The sequence below is a fragment of the Vipera berus genome (assembly GCF_964194415.1).
Source record: "Vipera berus genome assembly, chromosome: 15".
NCBI classification, from domain to species: Eukaryota; Metazoa; Chordata; class Lepidosauria; order Squamata; family Viperidae; genus Vipera; species Vipera berus.
Genome location: NC_138218.1, coordinates 9,995,197 through 10,021,735, shown reverse-complemented (window position 1 = coordinate 10,021,735; position 26,539 = coordinate 9,995,197). Strand labels below are relative to the sequence as shown.

The 26,539-nt window shown below is 47.9% G+C and overlaps 1 protein-coding gene across 4 annotated transcripts; it reads right to left on the bottom strand.

Moving 5' to 3' along the window:
• Window positions 1–156: 156 nt before the first annotated feature.
• On the bottom strand, window positions 157–21,947 carry GOLGA1 (golgin A1). 4 transcript variants are annotated; one of them, XM_081340016.1, is made up of 24 exons: window positions 21,913–21,947; window positions 18,540–18,807; window positions 17,843–17,933; window positions 16,920–16,994; window positions 16,078–16,175; window positions 15,126–15,158; window positions 14,388–14,516; window positions 13,129–13,298; window positions 12,026–12,137; window positions 11,328–11,423; window positions 11,116–11,241; window positions 10,586–10,681; window positions 10,011–10,106; window positions 9,797–9,892; window positions 9,141–9,293; window positions 8,780–8,875; window positions 8,105–8,182; window positions 7,186–7,288; window positions 6,061–6,221; window positions 5,546–5,704; window positions 4,609–4,668; window positions 4,059–4,205; window positions 2,846–2,932; window positions 157–2,276 (listed from the first exon to the last, which is right to left on the bottom strand). In XM_081340016.1, the coding sequence occupies exons 2-24, from the start codon at window positions 18,672–18,674 to the stop codon at window positions 2,196–2,198; spliced, it is 2,478 nt and encodes an 825-aa protein (XP_081196142.1). In that variant the 5' UTR covers window positions 18,675–18,807; window positions 21,913–21,947; the 3' UTR covers window positions 157–2,195. The 4 variants fall into 4 exon arrangements, with proteins under 4 accessions (XP_081196142.1, XP_081196144.1, XP_081196143.1 ...); XM_081340018.1 differs by having other exon boundaries at window positions 13,129–13,286; XM_081340017.1 differs by lacking the exon at window positions 21,913–21,947 and having other exon boundaries at window positions 18,540–19,060.
• Between the last annotated feature and the right edge of the window lie 4,592 nt (window positions 21,948–26,539).

Below are 26,539 nucleotides of genomic sequence, written 5' to 3'. Positions count from 1 at the left end.
AAAAAAAAATTCATCATCTATATTCGCTTCCGTGCCTAGGAAACCAGGTTTGCTAGGTTTAAACAAAGCACAGCTTTGGACCGAGGCAGAAACCCAAGGCTTGTTTAAAACAGGGAGGGCCGGCACCTAAATCAGATGGCTGCTGTCAGTTATTCGTCAAGGAAAAAACTTGTTTTATTTGTACTCTGTGGTTTTTATGCTCCATCCCAAACACTCTGGCTACTTTCTGCCCACGCGGCAAATACGCTGGGAAAGGAACCAGATCTATGCTGCATCCCTTCTTCGATTAGCATTTGCTCTGTTTTTCAAATCAGTTATGAAACTGGACCGGGCCACCCTGACTTGTTTTGAATGTGGGAGCCTTGGATTTTTGACCGGGCGGGTGGCGTTTCAGGTCAAAAAAGCCTAGATCGCTTTCTAGCTGCCTGTTTCCCACAATGACACAACGACCCCCATAAAGCTTTTTGAACAAAACAAGGCAGGATTACAACAGCCCTGGATCTTAGGAAGCGGCACTGTGTCAGGTGCTGCTGGCACAATAGTGGTTGAAGGAGGACAGGACAACGAGACACCCACGCTGTCACGCAGCCCCTCACTTGTTGTGATTTTAAAACCCGCCCAGTGCGGTAGGGTAGATCAATAGGTTCTCTCTCTCTCTCTGAAGTTGAAATAATCCTTTTGCAACAATAGCAGAGAAAGAGCCGATCGATTCAAAGAGGTCGACTTTTTCTTAGCTTTTTCTCATCAAGTTGGGTCAAGTCAGGCTGAAGAAATTGGTTTCGCCTCCTGAGGACCCCTGGCCAACCTAGGCATCCAGGAGTAGGGCCCCCAGCAGGACTTCTCGTCCCGAAGATGTCCCACCGAACGAGCAAGCGAGAAGGTCAAGAATCTCGTCGCCAGGGTTATTTCCCAAAAAAGTAATAATAATAGTCATGTATTGCACCACAAATTAGGTCTCGCTCAAGCCGTCACATCCAAAGAGTCCATTATGTACACAGAACGAGCGGCCCACCCAGGGAAGCCACCTTTAAAATATAGACACAGGGCCAGGGGTAGTTTTATGTTCTCTCTGTACAAGGAAGGAGAAGTGCATTAGTTGCTACAACCCTCAAGTCTCGCACGCCAGCTTAACAATTTGAAAGAAAAAGGCTCCTGCTTTTAGAGGGCTGCATTCCGAATCGAAGAGACGGCCAAGCTGGTAAAATACTGCCGCTTACCAACGCACAGGAAATAAGTGCGCTGTGGAACTGCAATTAGCAGCTTTTTTTTCCCTAACCCCCCCCCCCAAAGTGTGGCCTGCTGCATCAGCCTCTTAAATAGTTAAAAAAAAAAACCCAAACCTGCAGTTTTCTTGGCTAAAGGCCTGGCTTCAGTCGGTTTTAGGAAAAAAACAAAAAAAAACACAAAACACTGCTCTACAAGCCTGGGGTGTCCCAGGATGTGAATGTACCCATTTGTTGTTGTTTTTTGGTTTGGTTTTAAAAAAAAAAAGCTATACAGGTTGAAAAGGTCCACGCTTGCTTTTTCGGCTCAGGATGAGAAGCGACTGCAATTTAGCCCGTCTAACCACCTGCCAAAGGGGTTTGATGATTTTAGTGCCCCACCCAATCTACGCTTTCCGGTTTTGCAAACCGGGTTTGCAAAAAGCCTTCCCCTTGCCTCCCTACAGCTGGTTTTTGTTGTTTTTTTGTTATATTTTTTTTTAAAAAAGCTAGAGCGCCGCGAAGGCCTGTTTAAAACCGTTTTTAAGAAGGGGAAAAAAAGAGGAGAAAAAAAAAAGCTGGACCACTCTCTAGGGCTAGTTCCCCGAAGCGCTTGCAGCCTCCTCCGAACCGGTTAGCAACCCTCGGGCATGTAGTGTTAACGAGTGGCGGGGTTGGCCTGTGCCGGAGAAGGCCAAATATATATCCCTGCTGTGCGTCGCAAAAAGAAAAAACCCCAAAGGCACCTTAAGATGCCACCCCAGGTAACCCTTTCGGCTCTCAAAGCTGGAACCAGAGGGGCTCCTTTGGCGGGTCAGCTTCGTCAACCTCTTCCCCTGCCCCGAAGTTCACGGTAGCCTTGGGTCACCGCCATCAACACGGGCCGTTGTCAAGCTGCGTCTTTTCATGGGGAGGTGGGGGAAGAAAAAAAGAAAAAGCAACCCACAAAACCCAACAACCAGCAGGGAGGGAGCAGGATGTGCCGGAGGAGCTTCAGGACCACATCGTCCTTGGGTTGGAGATGGACGGTCGGACGGTGCCTCTGGGAAGCGGCTTGGACCCAAACCAAGACATCTGAAAGAGGGGAAGAGCCCCCCCCAATTAGGCAGAGATCCTGACGGTTTTTCTGAAGCTCAGGCCTGCTCATTGGTGGGGTGAGGGTAATGCCCACCCTCGTTCGCTTTGGCGCTGTTAGGGGTTAGAAAATGGGGCCGTGAGTTCTAGTTCTCCCTAATGCCAGTGGGGTCGGACTCTAGGCTGATGGCTCGCTTAACCCCACCGCCCTCTGCTCTTCTCCTACCGTTGCTTCTCTCTCTCCAACCCAACTCTCTGGTTCTTATTGGGAAAACAGGAATTATGTACTTTGCCTTGATTTGTACAAAATAAGGAATGGAAGACACATAAACCACTAGTGTTCCTCAAGGGTTGGAAACACACACACACACACACACACACACACACACACAAAAGCAAAGACTGGCACCAAGATGGAAACGGAAGAGAACCGTTCTTCCTTCCTAAACCGATCAGAGAGCGCCATGAAGTGGTATGTAAGTCTCTAGGGCCACTGCTAGTGCTACTAAGCGTGCAAATGGCCACTTTGGCAATGTGTGTGAAGCGTCAGAACCTCGGTGGCCCTTTACCTTGTACTCCAGGGTTTCCTTGACCATGTTTTCTTCCTCTGCAGAGAAGCTGAGCAACACAGACAAAGCCTTGATCAAATGGAGTGCCTGAAACGCCACAGGAGGGAGACCAAGTTACCCAAATGGAACGTTTTTAGACAACGTAAATTGGGTTACTGGAGAAAGGGAGGGGCAGCTGACCAGAAATAGGACTCTTTGCATGAAAAATAAAATCAATTTCCCTTCTGAATTCCCAGCAGAAGATGGCGGGTTATTTTTCATGGATATAAATAATAAATGTGCCAAAATTTAAATTGTCTTTCGATCTTTGACTTGGAAAGTCTAAACTTACTGTAAATGTCCCAAATTTGAGATATGCCCTACATTTATAACAGAGGTACTTTGTCAAGGTAAATAACCAATTTTCTTACCACCTGTATCGGTCTTTTCTCACTTTAAAGTAGGGGGTCTTCAAACTCGGCCCTTTTATGACTCCTGGACTTCAACTCCCAGAATTCCTCAGCCAGTGGGCCAGGAATCCTAAAAGGGCTGAGTTATATATATATGTATGTATAGGTAAAGGTTCCCCCGCACACGCGTGCTAGTCGTTTCCGACTCTCCGTTTAAAGCCGAAGAGCCAGCGCTTGTCCGAGGACGTCTCCGTGGTCATGTGGCCGGCATGACTAGACGCCAAAGGCGCATGGAACGCTGTTACCTTCCCACCGGAGCGGTCCCTATTTTTCTACTTGTGTTTTTACGTGCTTTCGAACTGCTAGGTTGGCAGAAGCTGGGACGAGTAACAGGCACTCACTCTGCTACGCAGCACTCGGGATTATATATAGAGAGAGAGTCGGAAATGACTAGCACGCATGTGCGGGGGAACCTTTACATATATATATGTATGTATGTATGTATGTGTGTGTGTGTGTATATATATATATATATATATATATATATATATATATATATATATATATATATATATATATATATATATATATATATATATATATATATATATATATATACACTGCTCAAAAAAATAAAGGGAAAAGAAAATAAGACATCCTACTATTAAATACAGTACATTGTGTTGTTTAAGTGTTCCCTTTATTTTTTTGAGCAGTATATATATGTGTGTATATATGTGTATATATATGTGTGTGTGTGTGTGTATGTATGTGTGTATGTATGTATGTAGGTATGTAGACACACACACACTTTCCCCGTTTACCTCCGATTCCCGGCAGGACATGAATTTTAGCACCACGTGCTTCAGATACTCAAGGTTGACCTCTCGGGAATCGCTCAGATCGCAGTTGTTTGTCACAGTCAAACCAGCCGTGGGCACTTCGGGGACTTCGCCATCAGGTCGAATTTTCTGAAATGTGGAGAAAAATAAGAGAGTTGGTGGAAAAAGCAAGAGGGAGGGAGCCGAGCATCGTGCAAAGAACCACCTCATTTCCAGGGGTGTGTGTGTGTGTCTTCAGAGGGTTTTCAATATTAGGGTCCTAGGCTATCAAGCCCTGCACCAAGAAAAAAACCTCCAGGGTTATCAATCTACACAAACCACTCAAGAGAATTAATGACATTTGTAAAAGTAGCCCTCAGCTTAACAAGTACAATTCAGCTAAACGTTTCTGTGGCCAAGTGAAACAGGCTGCTGGGGACGATGGGCGCAGGCAGGGCTGCTGAACAGAAGCCGAAAGGGCAGATGCTGAAGCATAATAGCCAGGACACCAGTTTGCTGAGGATACATTTTACCCAGGAGAGTCAATACTCACGAGTTCTTTCTGCAAGGTCTTTTTAAGCTCTGCCATTCTCTGCTGAAGCTGCTTTATCATCTAGGGGGAGAGGGGGGGGGAAAGGGAAAGAGGATCTTGAGTCCCCCAGACGGCCAAATATACAACCGCCCCCCCTCCCCCCCAAAAAGCTACTGGACATTCCTGACCACCTTGAGAAAGCAGGACAAGAAGGACTGGGCAAATTCATGGTCCACACTGCTATTTTGACACCTATGGGAAGAAAAGGGCCAATCTCCCACCATTTTAAAAGAGTTGCCTGCTCAAACATAGGACAGCAGGTCCGTGCTTGATGTCCCTGCCGTCAAACACGGATCTCTCGTCACTGTATTCCCACAAGTTAAAACCAGGAGTTCCCACCCAAAACCAGGCTCATAAAGTACATTGGCTGTGTCTATCCAAGCCGTGATGGTGGCTTAATTGCAGCTCCTGGTTGGACTAGCCCTGATGAAAGAAGCTTGGCGTTGGAATTCCCTCAATCTGGAGGACGTCAACTCTACGCCCAACGAAGGGGAAAGAGAAGTGGGCGCTTTCTTTGGCAGGAGGTGGGGAATTCCCCCAGGACATCTTGCTCAAATCTTTGCGACTCTTTATCAATATTTCTAGGCGCTTGGCTTCTCTTGGAAAACCAAAAGAAATTCTTGGCTAGGTCCTCACGGTTTGGCAGTCCTGTGCTTGCAAAAGAGCCCATCTGAATTGCTCTCGGGAGAAGAACAAGGGGACGGCTCAGGAGAGTAGATCAGGGGTCCTCAAACTTGGCCACTTTAAGACCTGTGGGACTTCAACTCCCAGGATTCCTCAGCCAGCCATGCTGGGAGTTGAAGTCCACAAGTCTTAAAAGTGGCCAGGTTTGAGGAGCCCTGGACCAGATCATCAGAGGAGAAGATGGAGCAGGAAAAAGACCGACCCAAGTCTTCACCTTGTTTTTTTCCACTATCTGCTGTTCCAGGTCTCGCTTCTCCTTCTGGAGCTGCACCGCATCTGAGGGAACCAGTTCTCCGTTGGGCTCCGCCTCTCCATCTTCAGAAAGGTGCAAGTGGTCTTCCAAAGCCATCGATGCGAGTTCCAGCACAGCAGCCTGGCCATCGAGAAAGAACAGAGTTCTTACCACTTCACAAGCGCATGGCACAACGTGCTGAGTGGGTCAGTTAGGGTGGTGGCGTGTGTGTGTGTGTGTGTGTGTGTGTGTGTGATTTGCAATACACAGCATGCTGGCTGGAGAATTCTGGCAGCTGAAGTCCACCCACATCTTTAAGGCCTGCCAAGGTTGAGAAGACACTCTTTCAAATGCTTCTGGGAGTTCTCCAAACGGCATGCCAAAGCCAGTTGCTCTCCAACATTTCTCCTGACAGAATCTGAGCCAAAGTCCTCAACCCCCTGCCTGCCCTCCAGATCCCTTCGGAACCGAAATCCCTCTGGATTAAAGTCGCTCACTTGCTTCTCGCTGGCTAAGAGGCGCTCTCGCTGTTCCTGCAGCTGCGTCTGGAGGAGCCCCAGGTCTTCTTGCAATGCTGCTTCCTTCTCGGCAGCCTGGCCCTTGCAAGAGTCAAGGATGGACTGCGACTGGTGCATCTGCAGCAAAAGCAGCTCATAATCTGGGGGGGGGGGGAAAGGCAGAGATCTTGTTGGGGGAGGAGCCACCTCTGGGCTCCCATCAAGGTGGGAGAAAGAAAGAAAGCCAGTCTCCAAAGAACGCAACTTCATCTTTGGGACATCCTGGTTTAACTCTTCCTTAAGGAGAGCAACCGTAGACGGTGGGGATGTCCCTTCAGATTTGCTGCTTATGAATATTTATACTTACATTATCTATTACCCGTGCATGTTTATGACCACCCTTTTCTCCACCTTTCCTTAAATTTATAAATATGAGCGTGTTCTTTTGTCTGTAGGAATCCCTCCCTATTTTTTTTTCTGGAGGAAATTCCTCCGGTGTGTGCCGAATAGTTACTGCAGTGAATTTTACTCATTTGATTCCACAACGTAAAGGTAAAGGTAAAGGTAAAGGTTCCCCCGCACATGCGTGCTAGTCGTTTCCAACTCTAGGGGCTGGTGCTCATCTCCGTTTCAAAGCCAAAGAGCCGCCAGCGTTTGTCTGAGGACGTCTCCGTGGTCATGTGGCCGGCATGACTAGACACCAAAGGCGCACGGAACGCTGTTACCTTCCCACCGGAGCGGTCCCTATTTTTCTACTTGCATTTTCACGTGCTTTCGAACTGCTAGGTTGGCAGAAGCTGGGACGAGTAACAGGCGCTCACTCTGCTACGCGGCACTCGGGATTCGACCCGCCAAACTGCCAACCTTCTGATCGACAAGCTCAGCGTCCTAACCCACTGAGCCACAACGTACACACACACAAACACACACACACACACACACACACACACACCATCGCTAGTAAACAGTAAGGACCACCTCCAATTTAAGATGTTCACACATTTGAAACCTGAATAGTAATGCTCAACACTGCAAGCTAAGGTGGAGCTCCATGGAAGTGAGAAGGCAGACACGTAAAAAGACAGATTTTGAAAGGGACCAATAAAATTCTCTTGACGGTCTCACCTTGCCTTAAGGATTTTGCCTCTTCCTCCTGCTTCAGGAGACTGTCTGTTTTGGCTGCCATCTGTTGCTCCTTGTCCTGCAACGACAAGGTCAGATCGGCCACCTGACCCAGAAGAAAAGATCCATCAGTCGTCAGAACGGGATGCCGCTCTAAGCGCTGTTGCTATGTCTGCCTAGAATCCCTAGAAACCTGCTCTTCTCTTTTCCCTCGCGCCCTCCTCCTTCTTAAAGGTAAAGGTAAAAAGGTAAAGGTTCCCCCGTACATGCGTGCTAGTCGTTTCCAACTCTAGGGGCCGGTGCTCATCTCCGTTTCAAAGCCGAAGAGCCAGCGCTTGTCCGAGGACGTCTCCGTGGTCATGTGGCCGGCGTGACTAGACGCCAAAGGTGCACGGAGCGCTGTTACCTTCCCACCGTAGTGGTCCCTATTTTTCTACTTGCATTTTTACGTGCTTTCGAACTGCTAGGTTGGCAGAAGCTGGGATGAGTAACAGGTGCTCACTCTGTTACGCGGCACTCGGGATTCGACCCGCCAAACTGCCGACCTTCTGATCGACAAGCTCAGCGTCCTAACCCACTGAGCCACCGCGTCCTCCTTCTTACTCCCTTTCAAACCTCCCTCGGGTGTTTCTGGGTGGCGGACACCCCTACGCGACCGACTAAGCAAGAAAAGAAGACGGGATTTTAAGTTCTTCTCTGCCACAGGATCTACGCTGCTGTGACTCATCACGACAGTTTCAAACAAACCATGGAGTACAAAGACCCTGCTCAGCTTCCTACCAATAGCCCAACCTCTAGTCTCGCGACGGGAGAACTCTTATCAAAAAGACTGGTGTGGTGCAGACTGGGTTCCACATCCAGCCTTCCAAAGACCAGCAATCTGGACTCAGTGGCTACCTCCAAGCCAGGATACACTGCTTACCTGCTGTTGCAGCGACTTGCTCTGTTTCCGTGTCTCCTCCAACGTTTGGAGGACCTCAGTATGGCTTCTCAGTTGCGCCTGCCGAGGAGCGAGAATTTCGGGGTTAGAAGGCAGCCGTGTCAACGCTAACATCGGGTGTTTTCCTTCGACAACGTAGGGAGATGCAACCATTTTCCTTCTTATGTTTTACTCTTAGAATCAGAGTTAGAATTAGACGATGCTGGGGGGGGGGGAGAGGAATGTGCATGGGAGTTTAGCTAGACATAACGATACTGCAGCTAGCGTGAGAACCAAGGTTATTGAAATAAGAGATGGTAAGAATTGACAGGCTGGAGAACCAGAGGGAAAGCCTGCATTTCAAACTCAGTATCTAGATATCTAGACAGACATAGGTGGGTGGATTGAGGAATGAAGACGGACAGAGAGAGAGAGAAAGGGAGGGAGGGAGAAGGGGAAGAAAGGGTGGACAGACAGAGGGATATATGGGTGACTGAATGGACCAGTATCTTCCGTCCTTAAGCAGCTGATAATTCTTATCCAAGGATAGATTCTCTCTCTAGAGGTGGACAATGAAAGTAGCACCTAAAGGGTTTGGGGTTCATGACCCCAAAAGGCATGATTCCTGCTGGCACGCTGGACATGAGCCCCACAACGATGAAAAACCTTGGCTCCCACCTGGAGTGTTTCCAATTCAGACTCTCCTTGCCTTAAGGAGCTTTCCAAATCTCCACATCTCTCTTTGAGTTTGGCGTTTTCTTTCTCCAGCCGGCTCTGCATAGGAAGAGGAACACAGACGGATAAACGCCAGGGAGGAAGAGAATCTGCACTCTTCGGGTTGTCCCCAGGCTCGAAAGAGGGCAGACTGTGCTCTCCAAAAGCGAAAGCCTGCGTCAACGTTTGGGGAGGAGGCCATTCTGGACTCTTAGCCTTGCTCCACACCCTCAAAACCTCCTCACCGGTGATGGTGGGGGGGGGAACACAGAGAGAGCTTTGAAACGGAATCAGCCAGAAGACCAAGAAGAAAAGGGGCACTCACAGACTCTCGCTGGGCAGCTTCCCTTTCCAGCCTCTGGGCAGATTCAAGGGCAGAGACCTGCTTTTCCAGCTGCTTCACTTGGTCCATCCACTGAGACTGCATGGAAGAGAGGTCTTCCTGGGATTTGGCCCGCTCCGACTCCAGATCCACTTGCTGAGGAGAGGAGAGGAAGAGAAGACGGAAAGAAAGGTGTTAAATGGGGGAAGGGAAAAAGGGAAAAGAAGGAAGGAAGGAGAAAGGAGGAAAGAAACAAAGAAGGAGGGAGGGAGGGAGGGAGGGAGGGAAGGAAGGAAGGAAGGAAGGAAGGAAGGAAGGAAGGAAGGAAGGAAGGAAGGAAGGAAGGAAGGAAGGAAGGAAGGAAGGAAGGAAGGAAGGAAGGAAGAAGGAGGGAGGGAAGGGAAGGGAGAAAGTAAGGAAAGAAAGAGGGAAGGAGGGAGGAAAGAAAGAAAGAGGTAACTCTAGCCCTCCACGAGGTGCATAACTGCTTAGAAGAACGTGAAACTAAGGCAGCGAGAAAGGAACCCAGGTTTCACGGAAGTCGCGGAACAACTTCAACTCCAGCAATCCCCGTGGCTCCTTTTCACGGCCTTTCAAGGACCTTTCCCCTCTGCCACGTTGTGAGCAACGTTACCAGAAATGGGAAGCCAGACGCTTACCAGCTTTTGGATCTGCGATTCTTTCCCTCTGAGCTCATCTTGGCTCTCGGCCATGGCCTCCCGGGCAAGTTGGAGGGCTTGTTCCAAATCCTGCCGCTGAAAGAGGGGGGGGGGGAGAGGCTGTTCTCTCTCTGGTCCCCGCTCCTGCCCTCCCTCCCTCCCGTCTCTCCCTCCCTCCCTCCCTCCTGCCCTGCAAGGTTCCCGCGGTGCTCACCTGCCGGGAAGTGCTCGCCTGGAGGCTGCGGAGGGATTCCTCTTTGGCCCTCAGGCCCGCCTCTTCCGTGGCCAACCTGCAGTTCAGCTGGTTGATCTGGGGAGAGAGAAAGAGAGACGCGTCTGTCCTGCAGGTGACCCTCGGCTCAAGGAAGAGGCAGGGGGGCGCTCCCTGTGCAACTAGCCTCCAGCCCTCCAAGCCTCCTCGACTTAGGACCGTAATTAGGGCTGTTAAGTCACGGCAGTCATTAAGCCGCCCAATTTTACCACCTCTTTGCCAGTGGTTGTTAAGCAAATCCTGGGTTGTTGTTTTTTTGCCAGAAACGGGTAGTGAACCCCAGTTTCAAGAAGAAGAAGAAGAAAAATTGCAGTCAGATGATAAACTGAGGACGACCTGCACATGCTCAGTGAATATCTCCGGAGCAAACTAGCGGCACTCAAGACTTCCTCTTTAAAATGAGTCTCTCGCCATTACCGAGGGGAGAATTTCCCCCTGAAACAGGCCATGGAATCCGTCCCATTTTTTGCCCATTAACTCTCTCAAGAGTGGCAAGGTTTATTTTTGCTTGGTCTCACCTGAGTTTCCAGGAGATTTAGGCTCTCCTTGTGACCAGCTTGGGCTGTCAGAAGCTCTTGCCGAGTGTCTTCTAGGCTCTGCTCTAAAGCGTTTTTCTAGAGAAGGAAGGAAGGAAGGAAGGAAGGAAGGAAGGAAGGAAGGAAGGGAGGGAGGGAGGGAGGGAGGGAGGGAGGGAGGGAGGGAGGAAGGAAGGGAGGGAGGGAGGGAGGGAGGAAGGGAGGAAGGAAGGAAGGAAGGAAGGAAGGAAGGAAGGAAGGAAGGAAGGAAGGTTATCCCGCAGGAATTGATGGTGAACCAATCACAACTCAACAACCCTCTTTCTTCAACTGTGTCCACTTGCAATCTCTGCCTCAGGGCTGATTTGAATTCACTTCCCTTTGAGGCTCACTTGCGTTTCTGCCTAACAGGCTCCTGGCTTTCACGGATGGGTGGGAATTAAAACTCTGTGAAGTTTGAGCAACCAAAGACTCACAAAACTCTCTCAGGTGACCTCTTCCCGCTGCCGCCGCCGCCACCCATCTCTACTCACCTCTCTGAACAGCTGCTGAAAGTGCTCGTCCCCGGAGAGGCTTCCTTCCAGCCGCTTCTCCAAGGTGGCTACTTTCTCTTGCAGCTGACCCACCAGCTGGGTCTTCTCCTCCCCTTGGAGAGCCATCTGTTGGGACACACAGGCGAGAGGCTGTCGGGCACCTTGCCTTACAAGGGGGGGAAGGTCGTCATTCTCCGGCTGGAGATCTCTACCTTTTGCCTTTGCTCTTGAAACTCCAGCTTCAGAGACTGGTGTTCTCCTTGCAGCAGATCCAAGCTCTTTTCCGCGCTGGAGGCAGCCAGCTGAGCCTAGAAGATTGAAGGAAGAGGTCCTGAGGTCTCACCTGGAACATGTGGGCTGAGGGACTTCTCGGATTTCTGCCTCTGCCCAGACGTCAACTATTCCTGGAACCTGGGTGCTTTCAAGACAGGCTGAACTCCGTACGCAAGGAAGCCAGCATCCACTAGTTTACGGGTGGTGAGTAACCCAGGGTCCTTGCCCCTCGACTGGATTTCAAGCTACTGCTGGAGAACCTTCTGCAACTCTTGATTCCCACCAGCTAGCCAACCTGGTGGAGGCTGGCACTGTGATCCTAACCAGAGAGAGAAGAGGGCGCGAGAACGAGAGGAGACACCCACCCCTGCTCTCCCCTGCCCATTAAATTTCATCATTCCTCCCAAGGAGCTCCACCTTTCTACCGAGGAGTGGCAAAGAGCCAAACATCGTCAACGGAAAGGGTCCTCTGCGTCGTACCCAGCAGGGAGGTGGATTTTTCTAAGAAGGCCACCTTCAAGCAGCGTCGGTCTCCCCTCCCTGCTGCTTGCAGAGGCTGGGCAGCTACGGACGTCGGGGTGCCAGGCGCCAAGGGAAAGCGTAGAGGAGGAGGAGGATCCAGAACTTGGCAACTGACCTTCTGCAGATCTACTGACACACGTTGGACATAGGACTGCAAATCTTGGCTCCGCTCTTCCAAGCTGGTGATCTTGTTTTCTGCGCTCACCCTGGCACTTTGGAGCTCATCCCTGCGCCGGAGATGGGAAGAAGACGTCGGTAAAAGAAGTCGCTAAACCGAGGAGCCAGATTGTTGCGGGGGGGAGCAACGTGCTGACTCTGTAAACCGCTTAGATTAGATTATTTTATTTTATTTATTTTATTTTTATTACACTTATATCCCGCCCTTCTCCGAAGACTCAGGGCGGCTTACAAGCTTAGCAAAGATTAGATTAGATTAGATTTATTGAATTTATATGCCACCCTTCTCCCTAAGGACTCAGGGCGGCTCACAACCAAAAATTTAAGAAACATGGAATACAAAATTTAAAAAGAATTAAAAAGTAAATGTAATAGATACATGACAATTTAACTCAATAAAAGCCAAATTAAAAAAAAAACATAAAGTCAGTCCAGACCCGCTTGTTGGAATAACCAAGTCTTTAGGTCACGGCGGAAAGACCGAAGGTCAGGGGCCGTCCGCAGCTCCGGAGGCAGTTCATTCCAGAGGATCGGCGCGCCCACAGAGAAGGCTCTCCCCCTGGGGGTCGCCAGCCGGCATTGCCTAGCCGACGGAACCCTGAGGAGGCCGACTCAGTGGGAGCGAACCGGGCGATGGGAGGTTGATAATGGCAGCAGGTGGTCTCGCAGGTACCCCGGGCCTAAGCCATGTAGGGCTTTAAAGGTTATTACCAGCACCTTGAATCGCACCCGGAGGGCAACCGGAAGCCAATGCAGCTCGCGCAGGAGTGGTGTAACATGGGAGTATCGAGATACTCCCATAAGCACCCGCGCAGCCGCATTTTGCGCCAGTTGAAGCCTCCGGGTGCTCTTCAAGGGCAGCTCCATGTAAAGAGCATTGCAGTAATCCAGGCGAGAAGTGACGAGGGCGTGGGTGACCGTGCATAGGGCATCTCGGTCCAGAAAGGGGCGCAACTGGCGCACCAGGCGAACCTGTGCAAAGAGAGGGCTGCAGAGCCCTGTGCAGCGGTATATAAGTCTAAGGGCTGTTGCTTCTCCTACCTTTCCACGGTAAGGTCCCTCTGCTCTTGCTGCAGCTCCTGAACCTCTGCGGCCAGGCGTGAGGACAAGTCCCGAGAGGCCTGCAGCTCATCTCGGGTTTGCAGCAACTCCTGGGCGGAAGATCTCATCTCTCCCTCCATCCGGGCCAAGATCTCCTCCTTTTTCAGAAGCTAGATGTTTACAAGGACCCCTTATTTTTTTTTAAATAATAGTTTATTCAAAGAAAGTTAAAATAAAGGTAAAGTTTCCCCTGCACATGCGTGCTAGTAGTTTCCGACTCTAAGGGCCAGTGCTCATCTCCGTTTCAAAGCCGAAGAGCCAGCGCTTGTCCGAGGACGTCTCCGTGGTCATGTGGCCGGCATGACTAGACGCCAAAGGCGCACAGAACGCCGTTACCTTCCCACCGTAGCGGTCCCTATTTTTCTACTTGCATTTTTACGTGCTTTCGAACTGCTAGGTTGGCAGGAGCTGGGACGAGTAACAGGCGCTCAACTCTGTTACGCGGCACTCGGGATTCGACCCGCCAAACTGCCGACCTTCAGATCGACAAGCTCCGCGTCCTAACCCACCGAGCCACCGCGTCCCTCAAAAGTTAAAATACAAACAGCAAAATATTTAAAAGAAACAAAAGGGGGGGGGGAAGACAACAGACGCTAAAAAGAAAGTGTCTCATGAAAAAAAAGACACGAATACAAACACACACACTGTCCTTCCCAACTGAATGCTGATTATTGTAATATAATGTACGTAAACGATGTTTACAGGGAACCCATTCGAATCTGACAGGCCTAACACAGGGGGTTCTCTCAGCCCAGCAAACCCGCCCCTCGGATTAAATTGTGCTGGGGAAAATGATGAATAAAGATATCAGAGGTTGACACAGACTTGACGTTGCCTAGATTGGCGGGGTGGGGGGGCGAAATGTCTGCAAGAAAACCACAAGCTCAGAGAGCACCCAGGGGCCCTGAGATCATGTTGAGTTGGGACATTTTCCCAAGTCTTTGGAAAAGGCTCCGCTCTCTCAAATGGAGGCTTCATGGGGACTTGCACGCAAAACAGGATGGAACGAAAGGGTTTGCACACCCATAAGGGGGGGGAGGGGGAAGGAAGGCACAATTCAAAATAGGGGGGGGGGGAATATATATTTAAGAGTGAGCCTGGTGCATTTGGGACCAGAAGCCAGAGCTCCATCAACCCACATCCCCGAAGAAAATTCGGAGCCTCAGCCTGATATGCCCCAACCCCCCAGGGACCCTCACCATGTGCTTGATTTTTGCAAGCTCCTGCTGTTGGAAGCCTTCCAGCTCGTCAATTTCATCCCTCTTCAGGAACAAATTCAAACTCTGTTCTCTCATTTCTTGCAACTGGGCCGAAAGGAGCTTCCTCTCCTGTTTGACGTACAATAAGCATGGGGGGGGGGAAAATAAAAAATAAAAAATAATAAGGAAGGAAAGTCTCGACTTCGGGGCAAAACTCAACCAGGTTTGGAAAGATCTTTTAAGGAGGGGGAACTTTCGTTAAGAGGTTTAAGATCTGGAAATCCGGCCTTAGGAGACACAGCATTTCCGAAGGCCCTGCAAGGCTGCAAGAGCCCTTCCTTGTCCATTTGGACCCTTTCCTTGGGACAATCTTGCACTGGTTGAAAGAAACGATTTTGCCAATCGTATTCCAAGACTGACATGAGCCTAATTTATTTGCAGGGTTATTAGATTGGTAACTTATTATGCCCACCTTTTTGGAAGAATTCCAGGATATAATACTGCAATTGCTAATAATATTAACAGCCTTGCTCATTCTCTAAGCAGGCCGAAACGAGATTTGACACAATTCAGGCCCTTCGACCCCCATCCGCCCTAAAGCATTTTTTTTCTTTCTTTCTTTCTACAGCACCTCTTAAGAGACCCCAAAGTCCCCCATCTGAGTCCTCCAAGGCCTTCATTCTGGATGAACCCGACAACCCGTCTTTGCCCATCCTCGGTTGCAAGCCAGCTCCTCACCTTTTCCAGATGAGACAGTTTCTCCCGCCACTCCTGGGGGAAGAAAAAGGGACAGCTCAACATCAGCATGGCTGCCCAGCACGAAAGAGGCGCTGGAGGGCTCGATAAAAGCAAAGCCAGGGACCCAGGCAGAGACTAGCAAGGCCCAGAGGGAAGAAGCTCAAACGCCTGCTCTGACATCACGAAGCAGCATCAGCAGCAGCATCGGCAGCAGCCGAGATGCTTTTGTGACATCACAGCTCTCTGCTTCCTTAAAGGCCCAGTCGTTCGGTCTATTTCACAGGTCTGCAACCCGCAGCTCCGGAGCCGCATGCGGCTCTTTCAGCCGTCCCCTGCGGCTCCCAGTCCTCTGCCATGTGCGGTCCCCCCCAAAAAAAAGTGGGACTAAAAAAGTTCAATCAATTCAAATATGCAGGGTAGGTGCATAGCTCGCCTTGGCTCCCACTCTTCAATCAAACCCTGTTCTGCACATGCGCGCATGTACGCGCATGCGCACACAGTTTTTGCGGCTCCCAGTTTTTCCTTTTGTGAGGGAACCGGTTCCGAGTGGCTCTTTCACTGTTTCAGGTTGCTGACCCCTGGTCTATTTCATACTTCTTACTCCCCCACCGTCTTCCTCAGAAAGAGGAAGCACTCCCACCAGAAATTCTGAAGCGGGGGGGAGGAGAAGGGAAGTGCCCCCAAACAACAGAAATTTAGCAACGGACATTTTTGGGCTCCTGTTGCGGTTGAAAGTCTGTGTGAAACAGCTTCCAAAATGCCTGTGGGATAATCCCCGAAGCGAATGAGAGGGCAAAGCAGCAGCTGTGGTTAGATAGCTTTCCGACGTTGTTGGGTTTTTTTCCTGGAAGGTCCCAGAATCCAGGAAAATCTCTCGTCTCTCAAACGGTTTTATTATGCCATCTTCGAGGCAGAGTCATCGCGACACCCACGGATTTCGCAGAACAGCTACCTGGTCTTTCTTCTCCAGCGCCAGGCTCAACCCTTCCTCCATCTTGGCTATGCTGGACTGGTGTGCTTCGTTCTGCTCCTGCAGCTTCTTCACAAAGGCTGTGGGGAAGACAACAGGAAGGTGTGAATGGAGCGGAAGGGGGGCTGTGCCTGAATGAAAGCTGAGGTCTGCCCGTTAGGGAAAAGACGGACGGGCGCCTAGCCAGAATGAAGCTCTCTATATCCAATAATGGACTTGCTAACTGGCGGCAAACTCAATTTTTATCCACCTAGCTGCTCTCTCTATAATTTTGCTGGGAAATGCGACGCATGGAGAGATGGTCCTCCTTTAGCAACATAAATTGGGACCGGCAACTCGGCCGTGAAATGAAGCGGTGGCTACGCGGGATCGCGCCGATGATCTGACATCAGCTTTCCTCGGCTTTACAGACCTGCGAAGGTCACGAAGCCAAGGTTGCTTTTCCATCCTCAGAATTGCAAACGGTTGCTAAACAAGGAGGTATCTGTATTCTAACACTGATGAGGTTTCCTCCCACCCAACCCCCCCCCCAATAAGATTTATTTATTTATGAAATGTATTGGCCACCCATCCTAACAGGTGTAATTGTGAGAAATGGTCAAAAGTCGCTTTTTTCAATGCTGCTGGAAATTTGAACGGTCGCTAAACGAACTGTTATATCTCAATGACTGCCTGTAGTTTATGAAACTTAAATAAACAGCAGCCCTGCAAACAAACAGCCTCTCTATCCAAGAAGGATGCTGCCCCGTGCTATATTATTTCAAAATTGTTCTCCTGAAGTTTCTAATGCTTCATCAAATGGGAAATAAGTAAAGGGTACGTACAATCCTGATGTGTCTCTAACGCATTTTCAAGCTTCTCCTTGATCTTCTGCAGATTTCGGACCTGTTCAGCATAATCTTAGTGGAAAGACAGGGTGGCACCAGTTACAGACAGACAAAGGCAAAGAAAAAAAGAAAGAAAGAAAGAAAGGAATTCGATCTTTTAAAATATGGATGGAAAGGAACAATGATTTTACAGTCTTAGAATCATAACCTCCTCCAGGCTAATAACAAGGTATCACCGTCATTACGGCCCTTGAAATATGAAGGCAGACGAGAGAACGGAAGTAAAATAAATTTGCCAACGAAAGGAATATTTTACCCGTGATGCAAGGAAAGGGACAGGGGCTTTTGAAAGCCCCTTTCCACTCCATATAGCTTCCAGTCCTTTGGAGCAAATTGCAAAGAAGCCCTTTCAGATTTTCCAGGAGGTGGGGGTGGGGGAGAAAATCTCTCAGAGACCGTCCACTTCGTCACAAAACAGGAAAGCAGCAACTATGTTGTCAAAAGTGTGACTTTTGAACAGTAGTCAGGCTGCTGGAGTAGAGGTGAGGCCACAGAAACTCATGGAAGGGCTTTGTGCAATTCTCACCCTTTGACTAGCCTCGCGAGGTTGCCACAGAGAGAAAAGTGAAGGTAGGAGGGCTATCAAACCAGCTTTGAGCTTTGGAAGGAAACTCTGGCATACATGTCTAACCCACAAATAGACAAAGTGGGCTGTAGACGGGAAGCGGAAGGCACGATAAAACATTTGCTGGGAGGTATGCATGCGCACATCCATATATTAAGAGTACTGGAGCTTTAAAATCGGAGAGATGTACAATTGCTGACTGTCATTCATTTGAAAAAGGGATGGAGGAGAGCATCTATGGGTTTTTGTTTTAAAACAACAACTAGTATCCCCCTCCGTACGGCAAGAAACGTACCGGATAGCTTGACTTCTAGCTTCCGTATTTGTTCATTTCTTCGGAAGAGTTGAGACGAGAGGTCTTCTCTGGAGCTGCTTCCGTCAGATGGCTTGGTAGGCAGAAGAAACAGAGAGAGATTAAGATTAATTTCTGGAACGGGCCAACCCAGGATGATGTGATGAACAGGTTTGGGTCCTACCCACCCACCTTCCTTTATTTCTCGTTTTATCCCACCTTATTTTTTATCAATAACAAAAAAAGATTTTAAATGATTTTTCCCCCCTTCTTGTATCTGTATCTTGTCTCTTTCCTCCTCCTATCTTCCCCACAAACCAACAGCCCTGTGAGGTGGGTTGGGTTCAGAGTGAATCATCCAACCGGCTTTCGTGCCTAAGGTGGGACTAGAACTCACCATCTCCTTATTGTAATAGATCGGAAAGGACAAGGAAATCAACTCCTCACGGACTAATCTACCTCTAGGAGTAAATAAAAAGGCACACACCCATTCATTTTATATTTTTACAAACACCCTCAACAGATCGGTCAAGTTCCTTTGCCAGCGTTAGGAAGCATTAATCACAGTAAGTAGTATGAGCTATTTTTTTTAAAAAAAAAAATCCTTTTTTTAAAAATTCTCTGGGCTTTCTCCAAACTTTCTTTAAAGTGACCTTTGGCCTCTGAAAAGGTTTGTTTGAACTCCATCTGAGAGACTTACAAAATCGTCACCCGAATCGGCTCCTGCTGACGTGACGGATTCTTTGCTGATCGACCTGGGCATCCTGGCTAGCCCCCCGGGCCGTGGGGCAGTCAAAGCCTCATCGGCAATCTTCTTTTTCAGCTTGGCAAACATCTTCTTCCGGCTAGGATGCCCGGCGTTCAGAAACCAAAGCCCCCCCCCTCAGATGCCCCCCAGCAATGGACGACGAGAATCTTCCATTCAATCAATGCTGGTCCCTCAAGGGGCTCATTATCCAATCGTGCTGCTACGTTAAAAACAAACAGAAGACATTTTGGGAATCGGGACAAAACAATTACACATGCATAGAGCAAGGTATTTTAGTGGAATGCATTGAAGGCCGTGATTCTATGTACAGAATAATCAAAACAGTTTTCACTGTGGTCCTCCTCCCAACAGAATTTTGCGGACCTCAAGCAGCTTAGCCAATGGTGACGCCGGCTGGGGTTCTAAATGGATTCAATTCTTTACCGTTCCTCTGATAATCTATTTGGTCCTAATCAAGTATTTCAATCAACTGGGGGGGGAAACATTAAGGAGGATCTCGTATTAAATTAACGCAATACACATGCAGCAAGGAGAGCTTAAGAAGAATACATCCATTAATTTATTTATGGAAAATATTCCATAATTGCCTTTATTATTTTTACAAACCGTTCAAGGCAGCAAACATATCCAATGCACCTTCCTCCTCCTATTTTTCCCCCACGACGACGACCCTGTGAGGCGGGTTGAGCTAAGAGAGAACGATGGGCCCAGAGTCACCCAGCTGGCTTTCACAGCTAAGACAGGAACTCATGATCTCCTGCTTTCTAGCCTGGTGCCTTAACCACTAGACAAAACTACCGTATGGTGATGTCATCTTGTCAACTGAGCCAAAGTTATACATTTCTTGCCAATTTCCAGTGGGTTGTTTCTATCCCTACAGTTAACAACAACAACAACAACAAAAAGGATATTTTTTATGACCAGAAGGGAAAAAAAATCTAGCAGGGATCCAGTTTTACAACAACAAACGGGGTTTGTTAAAATCAAGGGAGCGACTAAGACCAAAAAAAATAAAAATAAAAAGTCACAAAAAGCATTAGAAGATATAGAAGATATTACTGTATACAGGATGGCTCCTTCTTTTTAATCCTTTTTGATTTTGATGGTTTGAGATATCAGAGGGATTCTGCCACTTAGGTGCACCAGGGCTTAAACAGCAACAACAAACCTACCAATGCAGGATACATCAGCTGAAGGAGAGAGAGCCTTTCCCCCAAGCATAGAAAGACAATACCGCTTCTCATGAGCTCAGGCTATCTACCTACCTGATACCAATACAAAGTACTATGAATAATTCACTGTCTCCCTGGCAACTCTGCAAAAGCTGTCCGACACTGAATACCGCCACACTGAAATACTGATCTCCAAAGTCTTATCGGGGACCCGAATAACTTTCAGATAACCATATCAAGGAGTCCTTTTGCCATACTACGCTGTTAATATATATCGAGTGGTGTTTGCAAGGCACAGAAACCAAACATTAAAACGCTTAGGAAACGATCACCGTCAGGAGCGAAGCCTCCCTGGAGATCGCAATTCCAAATTTGGCAGTCTTTCCTCGTTCTGAAAGCAGCAGAACTAATGGCAGCCAGCAGCTTCCTAATGACTGAAAATGCGCTCCTCTCTCTTATAATGGCAGTGCTGAAGGAAAGCAGGAAGAGTTAAGCAGGATGAGGAGGGGGAGGGATCTCAAATGAGCTCCTGATGCGCTTAAGGCTAAGAAGATTGTGTCGGGTTATCTTCCAGAAGACTCCATAAGCTCGGAAGAATTAGTTAACGCAGGTCTGGGAAAGGGTTATATCCCGGATCAGCTTTGGAATTCGAGAAGGAACCTAGGACTCCAAACAAAACTTCGTTCTGGCATCCAGAGCGTGTCCCGCTTCTTTGTTCTCCTTTCAGCGCGCATTTTTTGCTGTACCACTGAACATCAAGAAAAGTCACACAGCGGGAAAAATAAGCTAACTTTTAAGCCAAAACAGCACTAGCTATTTTCCTCCCCTCTTTTATTTTTATACACACACACACACACACGTGTGTATATGTATCTCTCTGTTCAACTCTACATGCACATACATACACACACATTTATGCATATATGTGTATCAGTTTAACTCACTCTATATATATACACACAGTAACCCACATACACATAATATAGCAACCTATATATATATATATATATATATATTTATATATATATATATATATATATATATATATATATATATATATATATATATATATGTATGTATGTATGATGTATGTGTGTATATATATATATATATATATATATATATATATATATATATATATATATATATATATATATATATATATATATAATGTAAATTATTCAAATTGCTAATAAAGAATTAGGGAGGCTGAGATGGCCATTTAGAACTTATTTTGTTCTCATCAGTCAGTCATATGTGTGTGTGTGTGTGTAGATCTTTGGTCATTTGGGTTTTTCCCCACATAGAATTGGAGGTATCAGGGCAATGTTTCGACGAAATCTCATCCATCATCCTCAGGCTGGTGACTTCAGCTTCGTTCTTCTGGGAGAAGTGTATATATATATATATATATATATATATATATATATATATATATATATATATATATATATATATATATATATATATATATATATATATATATATATATATATATATATATATACACACACACACAAACAGCAACTCTCTTACAATTATATAAACACACACGTACACACAAAACATATAAAAACAAACCTAGCAACCCTCATATATATATACAACCATAGCTATGCATGCATCCCCCCCACACACACACATTCCTAACATTACCCGGGGGGAGGGGGAGGCCTGCATTCACACCATGCCCTAGAGACCAGGCAGAAACGGGGTGGTGGGGGGAAGAGTTTCAGGGGGCTGGCGGGAACCCAGACTGCTGCCTCCCCCTTTTCCCCAGCGGAGGCACAGAGCGGGCGGGTGGGCTGCTGGCTCTGGAGCTGGGCGTGAAGAGACCCCCCCCCACCCCCCAGGAGCCCCTGAAAGGCCAAGGGGGCCCAGGAGGAGGAGGAGGGGGGGGCTTAGGAGGGGCGCCCCAAAGATTCCCTTAGCTGAGCCCTTCTTGCTTTCCGGGGTGCCGTATTTACCCTAAGGGGAAAGCCCCGCTGGGCTGCTAGGGGGGGAAACCTGGCTACCGTAATCCCTGGACAATCCGCGCACCGGCTGAAAGCCTCCTCCTCCCGGCCGGGCCTCAGCCCCGAGAGAGGAAGGGAAACGGGTGGCCAACGACGCCCCGAAGGAGGGAAGCTCACCAGCTGATCGTGACAGGAGAGACGCAGCGGCCCAGAGCGGAAGCGGAAACGCCGTCTGGGCCGGGTTAACCGCCGGCGGAAGTGACGCAGAAAGGAGAGAGAGAGACAGAGAGAGAAAAAGAAAAAAAAGAGCGCTGGTGGCCGGCGTGGGTCCCGAAGGGGCGTGGCCGGGGAAGACCGCGCCCCCTCGCGTGATAGGGAGGCGGAATGGGAAAGGCGGGACGCCGGCGCTGACGTCATGCACTCCATTCAGGAGGCTGGGGCGCCCGCGGCTGATATGAGGCGCTGAAGGAGGGCGCCAGGTTGCAGAAGGTCTGGCTTTCACCCTGCTTCCAGGACTTTAAAGACCGTGGTTTGCAAGAATGTCGCGCTGCATCGTTGACTCTCGCCTGCAAGCCACGATGGGCGGAGCCCTGCTCCCCGCTCGGCCCCTAAACCGTATGATTTAAGGCTCAAAGACACAGGCATTAAGCAAATATGTTTATTGGATATTGGTTATACATATAATCCGAGTGGGGCTCAATACAAAAACCCACGTACACAACCAACGAATGTATTCACATTCTAAGTGAACATAACCGACATGAAAAAATTCTTCAATACACCAAGAGCAAAACCCCAGATATGTCATACTTCTTGTTCACGCGACATAAAAGCAGGTACGTGGGTTGGTTCTGGACAGTGTGTTGTTTGGTTTCCTTGCACGCTGCGCCAGGTCTCCATAGACTAGAGCAGGGGTCTTCAAGCCTGGCCCTTTTGCGACTTGTGGACTTCGACTCCCAGAATTCCTCAGCCAGCGTGCATGCTGGCTGAGGAATTCTGGGAGCCGAAGTCCACAAGTCAGAAAAGGGCCAAGTTTGAAGACCCCTGCTCTAGAGGATCACAGTGATAGGCTGAAAAATTCGAACGGGCTGGAATCGTCTTCCCACAAGTTGCAAATCGAAAAAAGTCTACAGAAGTCCGAATGGGACAACTCGCCACGGCCAACGTGTCATGGCCAACTCACCCAAGGTCAACTCAACAAGGGCCAAGTCAATTCTTTAAAATAATTTTAAAACTATGTCTTGTCATTCGCATTTCGTTTTATCCCTTCTTTGGCATTATTTCCTTGAACGATTCTTTTCCACCCTTTCTGCTATACTTAGTGCAACTCTTGTCCCGTGGTGAATTGGCGATGGCAAGTCGTCCTAGACCAGGGCTCTTCAAGCTTGGCCCTTTTATGACTTGTGACATCAATGCCCAGAATTCCTCAGCCAGGCACATGTGCCTGGCTGAGGAATTCTGGCAGTTGACGTCCACAAGTCATAAAAGGGCCAAGCTTGAAGATCCCTGTCCTAGATCCTACAGAAGTTGCCCCGTATCATGTTCAAAAAAAAACCAAAACAGTTGGATCCTTAGTGGGGGTGGGAGAAAGACATCTGCACAAACCACAGCGTAAATGATCAACATCAGCCAACCAACCGGGAGAGAGAATTCAAAAGAAAAAGAAAAGATGGAGGAACAGCTATATGGCTTACATAATTCCAATACGTTAAAGAGACAGACACGTGTACAAGGATTACAGGAAACCGGTTTGCACATTGACTGGACTCTATGGCGCAGGTGCCATTAATTCTTGGCAGGTTAAAGGGGGGGAGGGGAGCCATTTACAAGGATGTAAACCAGAATACTCCCCACACCACCCCTTCCCGCCTCAAAAGATTCTCAGCATTGGGGGCAGGGGAGGAAAAATAATAAAAAGTGGGTCAGGCCAGGAATGTTGTAGAAATCTCAAGTCATCACACGGATAGTTGGCACCAATATCTGGATAGGTATCAAAGGTGGCATCATCTACAGAAGCGACGTTATGTACAGCATCACGACATGCATACAGAATAGCAGCACTTGGAACAAGTTAGGCCAATGTAAAACAGTTGTGCTTCCATCCCTTTAGCAGAGATGCTAAGAGAAAACAGTTGTGTATGTGCCCTACTGCTTGGGTCACACTTCAGACGAGCGTTGCCTAGATTTGTTTTAATTTTTTTTTATTTTTACCACTAAGAAGGCAAAAGGTTTATCACGACTTCCAAACGCACGGTGCGTTTTTTTTAGGAACAAAACCAGGCATGTTGTTAAAAAAAAAAGTCTTCCTTTTCTTTTTCAAAGTAAAAAACAAAAAAAAAAACAAACGAAAGAAAAATGCTGCGGATATAAGCACAAGGCAAGAGAGTGCCCTAGCCAGACGCAAATCGAGAAATGCATGCTGGCGTTTTAGTTTCTGCAAGTTGGTTTGAATTATAGTGCAAATCCTATCCTACTGGAGCAAACATTAGAATGTCTGGGGGGAAAAAAGTAGGCTTTCGGTATTCATCTCTCTAAGTTTCCATATTTAGTCCTCCACAAACTGAAGGATGAAATCAAAACAAGTCCCTTACCAGTTTAAGATTTCAATTAATCTATTCTCAAGTCGGACTTAACTCTCATGCTATAACTCGGCAAATATCGGCCAACGGAAACAAGAGTTTGTGGTGGCGGTTTTTAAAGCGTGCAGCAGGCTTCAGGGCTAAATTTCCGTAAATGCTTTGCTGCATTCTTCAAACATTCCCACGTGAGCAAAGGGCTTAGAGAGGATCGCAACGGCTGAGACCAGGCCGCATTTTTCAACGTACAATGAAGTCCAAGCATGTGCCAAGCAAAAGATTTACAAGGCCCATAGAAACAAACAAAATAAATACACGGAACCATGCAAAAGAGCTACCAAAGGGTAGGTTTTTTTAAAAAAAAAGAGCCCCAGATCTTGAATTGATCGTGAGGCCTTACTGTTATTAGAAGTCTAATCCACCAATAAAAGTAAAGCCAAAAACGACATGTCGGAAATGGTTTGTGAAGCATTAGCTTTGAACATTAGAACAGGGAAGGGAAGGGAAGGGAAGGGAAGGGAAGGGAAGGGAAGGGAAGGGAAGGGAAGGGAAGGGAGGAAGGAAGGAAGGAAGGAAGGAAGGAAGGAAGGAAGGAAGGAAGGAAGGAAGGAAGGAAGGAAGGAAGGACACATCAGAACACTATGGATAAATATTAAGTACGACTACAAAGATACCTCCTTCAATGTAATAAGCTAGTGTTTGTTTATCTTCGGAAGCATTGTTGTTTTTTATTCTCCCTTTATACCTGCAGGTGTCTATTTAGCTGCCTCCACAGGACAAAGAAAGGAAAGCTGGTTTGTTGTGCTTAAGCTCTGGGAGATATGTACATTCTATTTAGCAAGGCTTTGGTCCCATCTTGGTTAGGATATCTATCTTTGCTTTCTAGCTCTCTCCTATCTTCATCGATAGGCCTGGTGAAAGACAGCCCGCAATGGTGATCTGAAGACGGACACCAGAGCAAACACAACTTTCGGCAACTAACACAATGAAAGTGTTGGTGCAGTCACCTTCACAACCATCTAACCCCTCTGATGTCCAAACCCACCAGCTTTCTTCACCCAAAGCCTACAGGATAAGCAGACACTGACCCGATTCCCACAAAGTTTCTTCCCAACAAATTCTTTGTAATAACTCAAAGGCAAGACCTCTCTACCTGCCTTCAAAGGGGAGAGGACGACATGGTTCAAAGTGAAACAGAAAAGAAAAACAATTGCTCTAGTGCTGTCTGATCAGAATACCCACATTTCAAGATTTCTTCCCTTCTTATTTAGCTTTTCCCGCATCAACCTTCGTTAGGTTTCATAAGGAGCACGTCTGAAATCTATGCCTTGCAGGCAGACACCTCAGAAAGACAAGACAAATGTATTCGTAACAAGCTGCCCCTAAGGAGCTTAAAACAAGACCCTTTCTTTGAAATCTGTTTTTCTACGGCATCCAAGGCTGATGGCAAAGCAGAAGTTACAATCTCCAGAAAATCAGGCACTTAAGTTCCTTTTGTCGCCCGCCGGTTTAAGAAAAGGGATGTCAAAACCAGAGACCTTTTGTGGTTAAAGTGAGTGTCTTCTCTTTCAAGTATTCCTAACTTTATGCTCGTCGACTACAAGTACCAGCAGATACAGAAAGATAGCCCTCCTTAACTGGTGTCCTAAACCTTTGTTGACTTAGAACAGGGGTCTTCAAACTTGGCCCTTTTATGACTTGTGGACTTCAACTCCCAGAATTCCTCAGCCAGCATGGCTGGCTGAGGAATTCTGGGAGTTGAAGTCCACAAGTCATAAAAGGGCCAAGTTTGAAGACCCCTGACTTAGAAGCTCCCCACCCTTTGGTTACATCTGGAGGGTGGCCAGTGATTGATGCACTACTAAAGTTCTCCCTTCCAAGCGTGCGCAGAGAAAAGCCAGGCCATGCTCAGGAAAAGATGGAGCAAGAGCACAGCAGAATCCCACCCTCACCATCGATGGTCACCACCATCAACGCTAAGTAGAGACACCAGCTCAACTCTAGAAAGTGGCAACAGAAATAAGTCTGAAATCCACTTTCTCCAGAATGACCTCATGGAAAGTCCACTTGGAAAGACACCAAAGGAACTCATCAATGAGGAGTAGGAACATCTCGGTGGACAACCCAGCATCCGGTTGGCGACTCGTGACAACCTGGACAGCATTTCTTAAGGATGCTACCTGGCGGGCACCACTTCGGTTCAGAACCTAGATATAGGTTTTGTTTTT

Bases quoted from the DNA above. Each gene is read 5' to 3' on its own strand.
- GOLGA1 (XM_081340016.1), bottom strand. From the start codon at position 18,674: ATGTTTGCCAAGCTGAAAAAGAAGATTGCCGATGAGGCTTTGACTGCC. The intron at 14,517-15,125 runs GTGAGGAGCTGG...TACGTCAAACAG, and splicing joins AACTGTCTCATCTGGAAAAG to GAGAGGAAGCTCCTTTCGGC. The intron at 10,682-11,115 runs GTGAGTAGAGAT...TTCCTTCTCTAG, and splicing joins TTCAGCAGCTGTTCAGAGAG to AAAAACGCTTTAGAGCAGAG.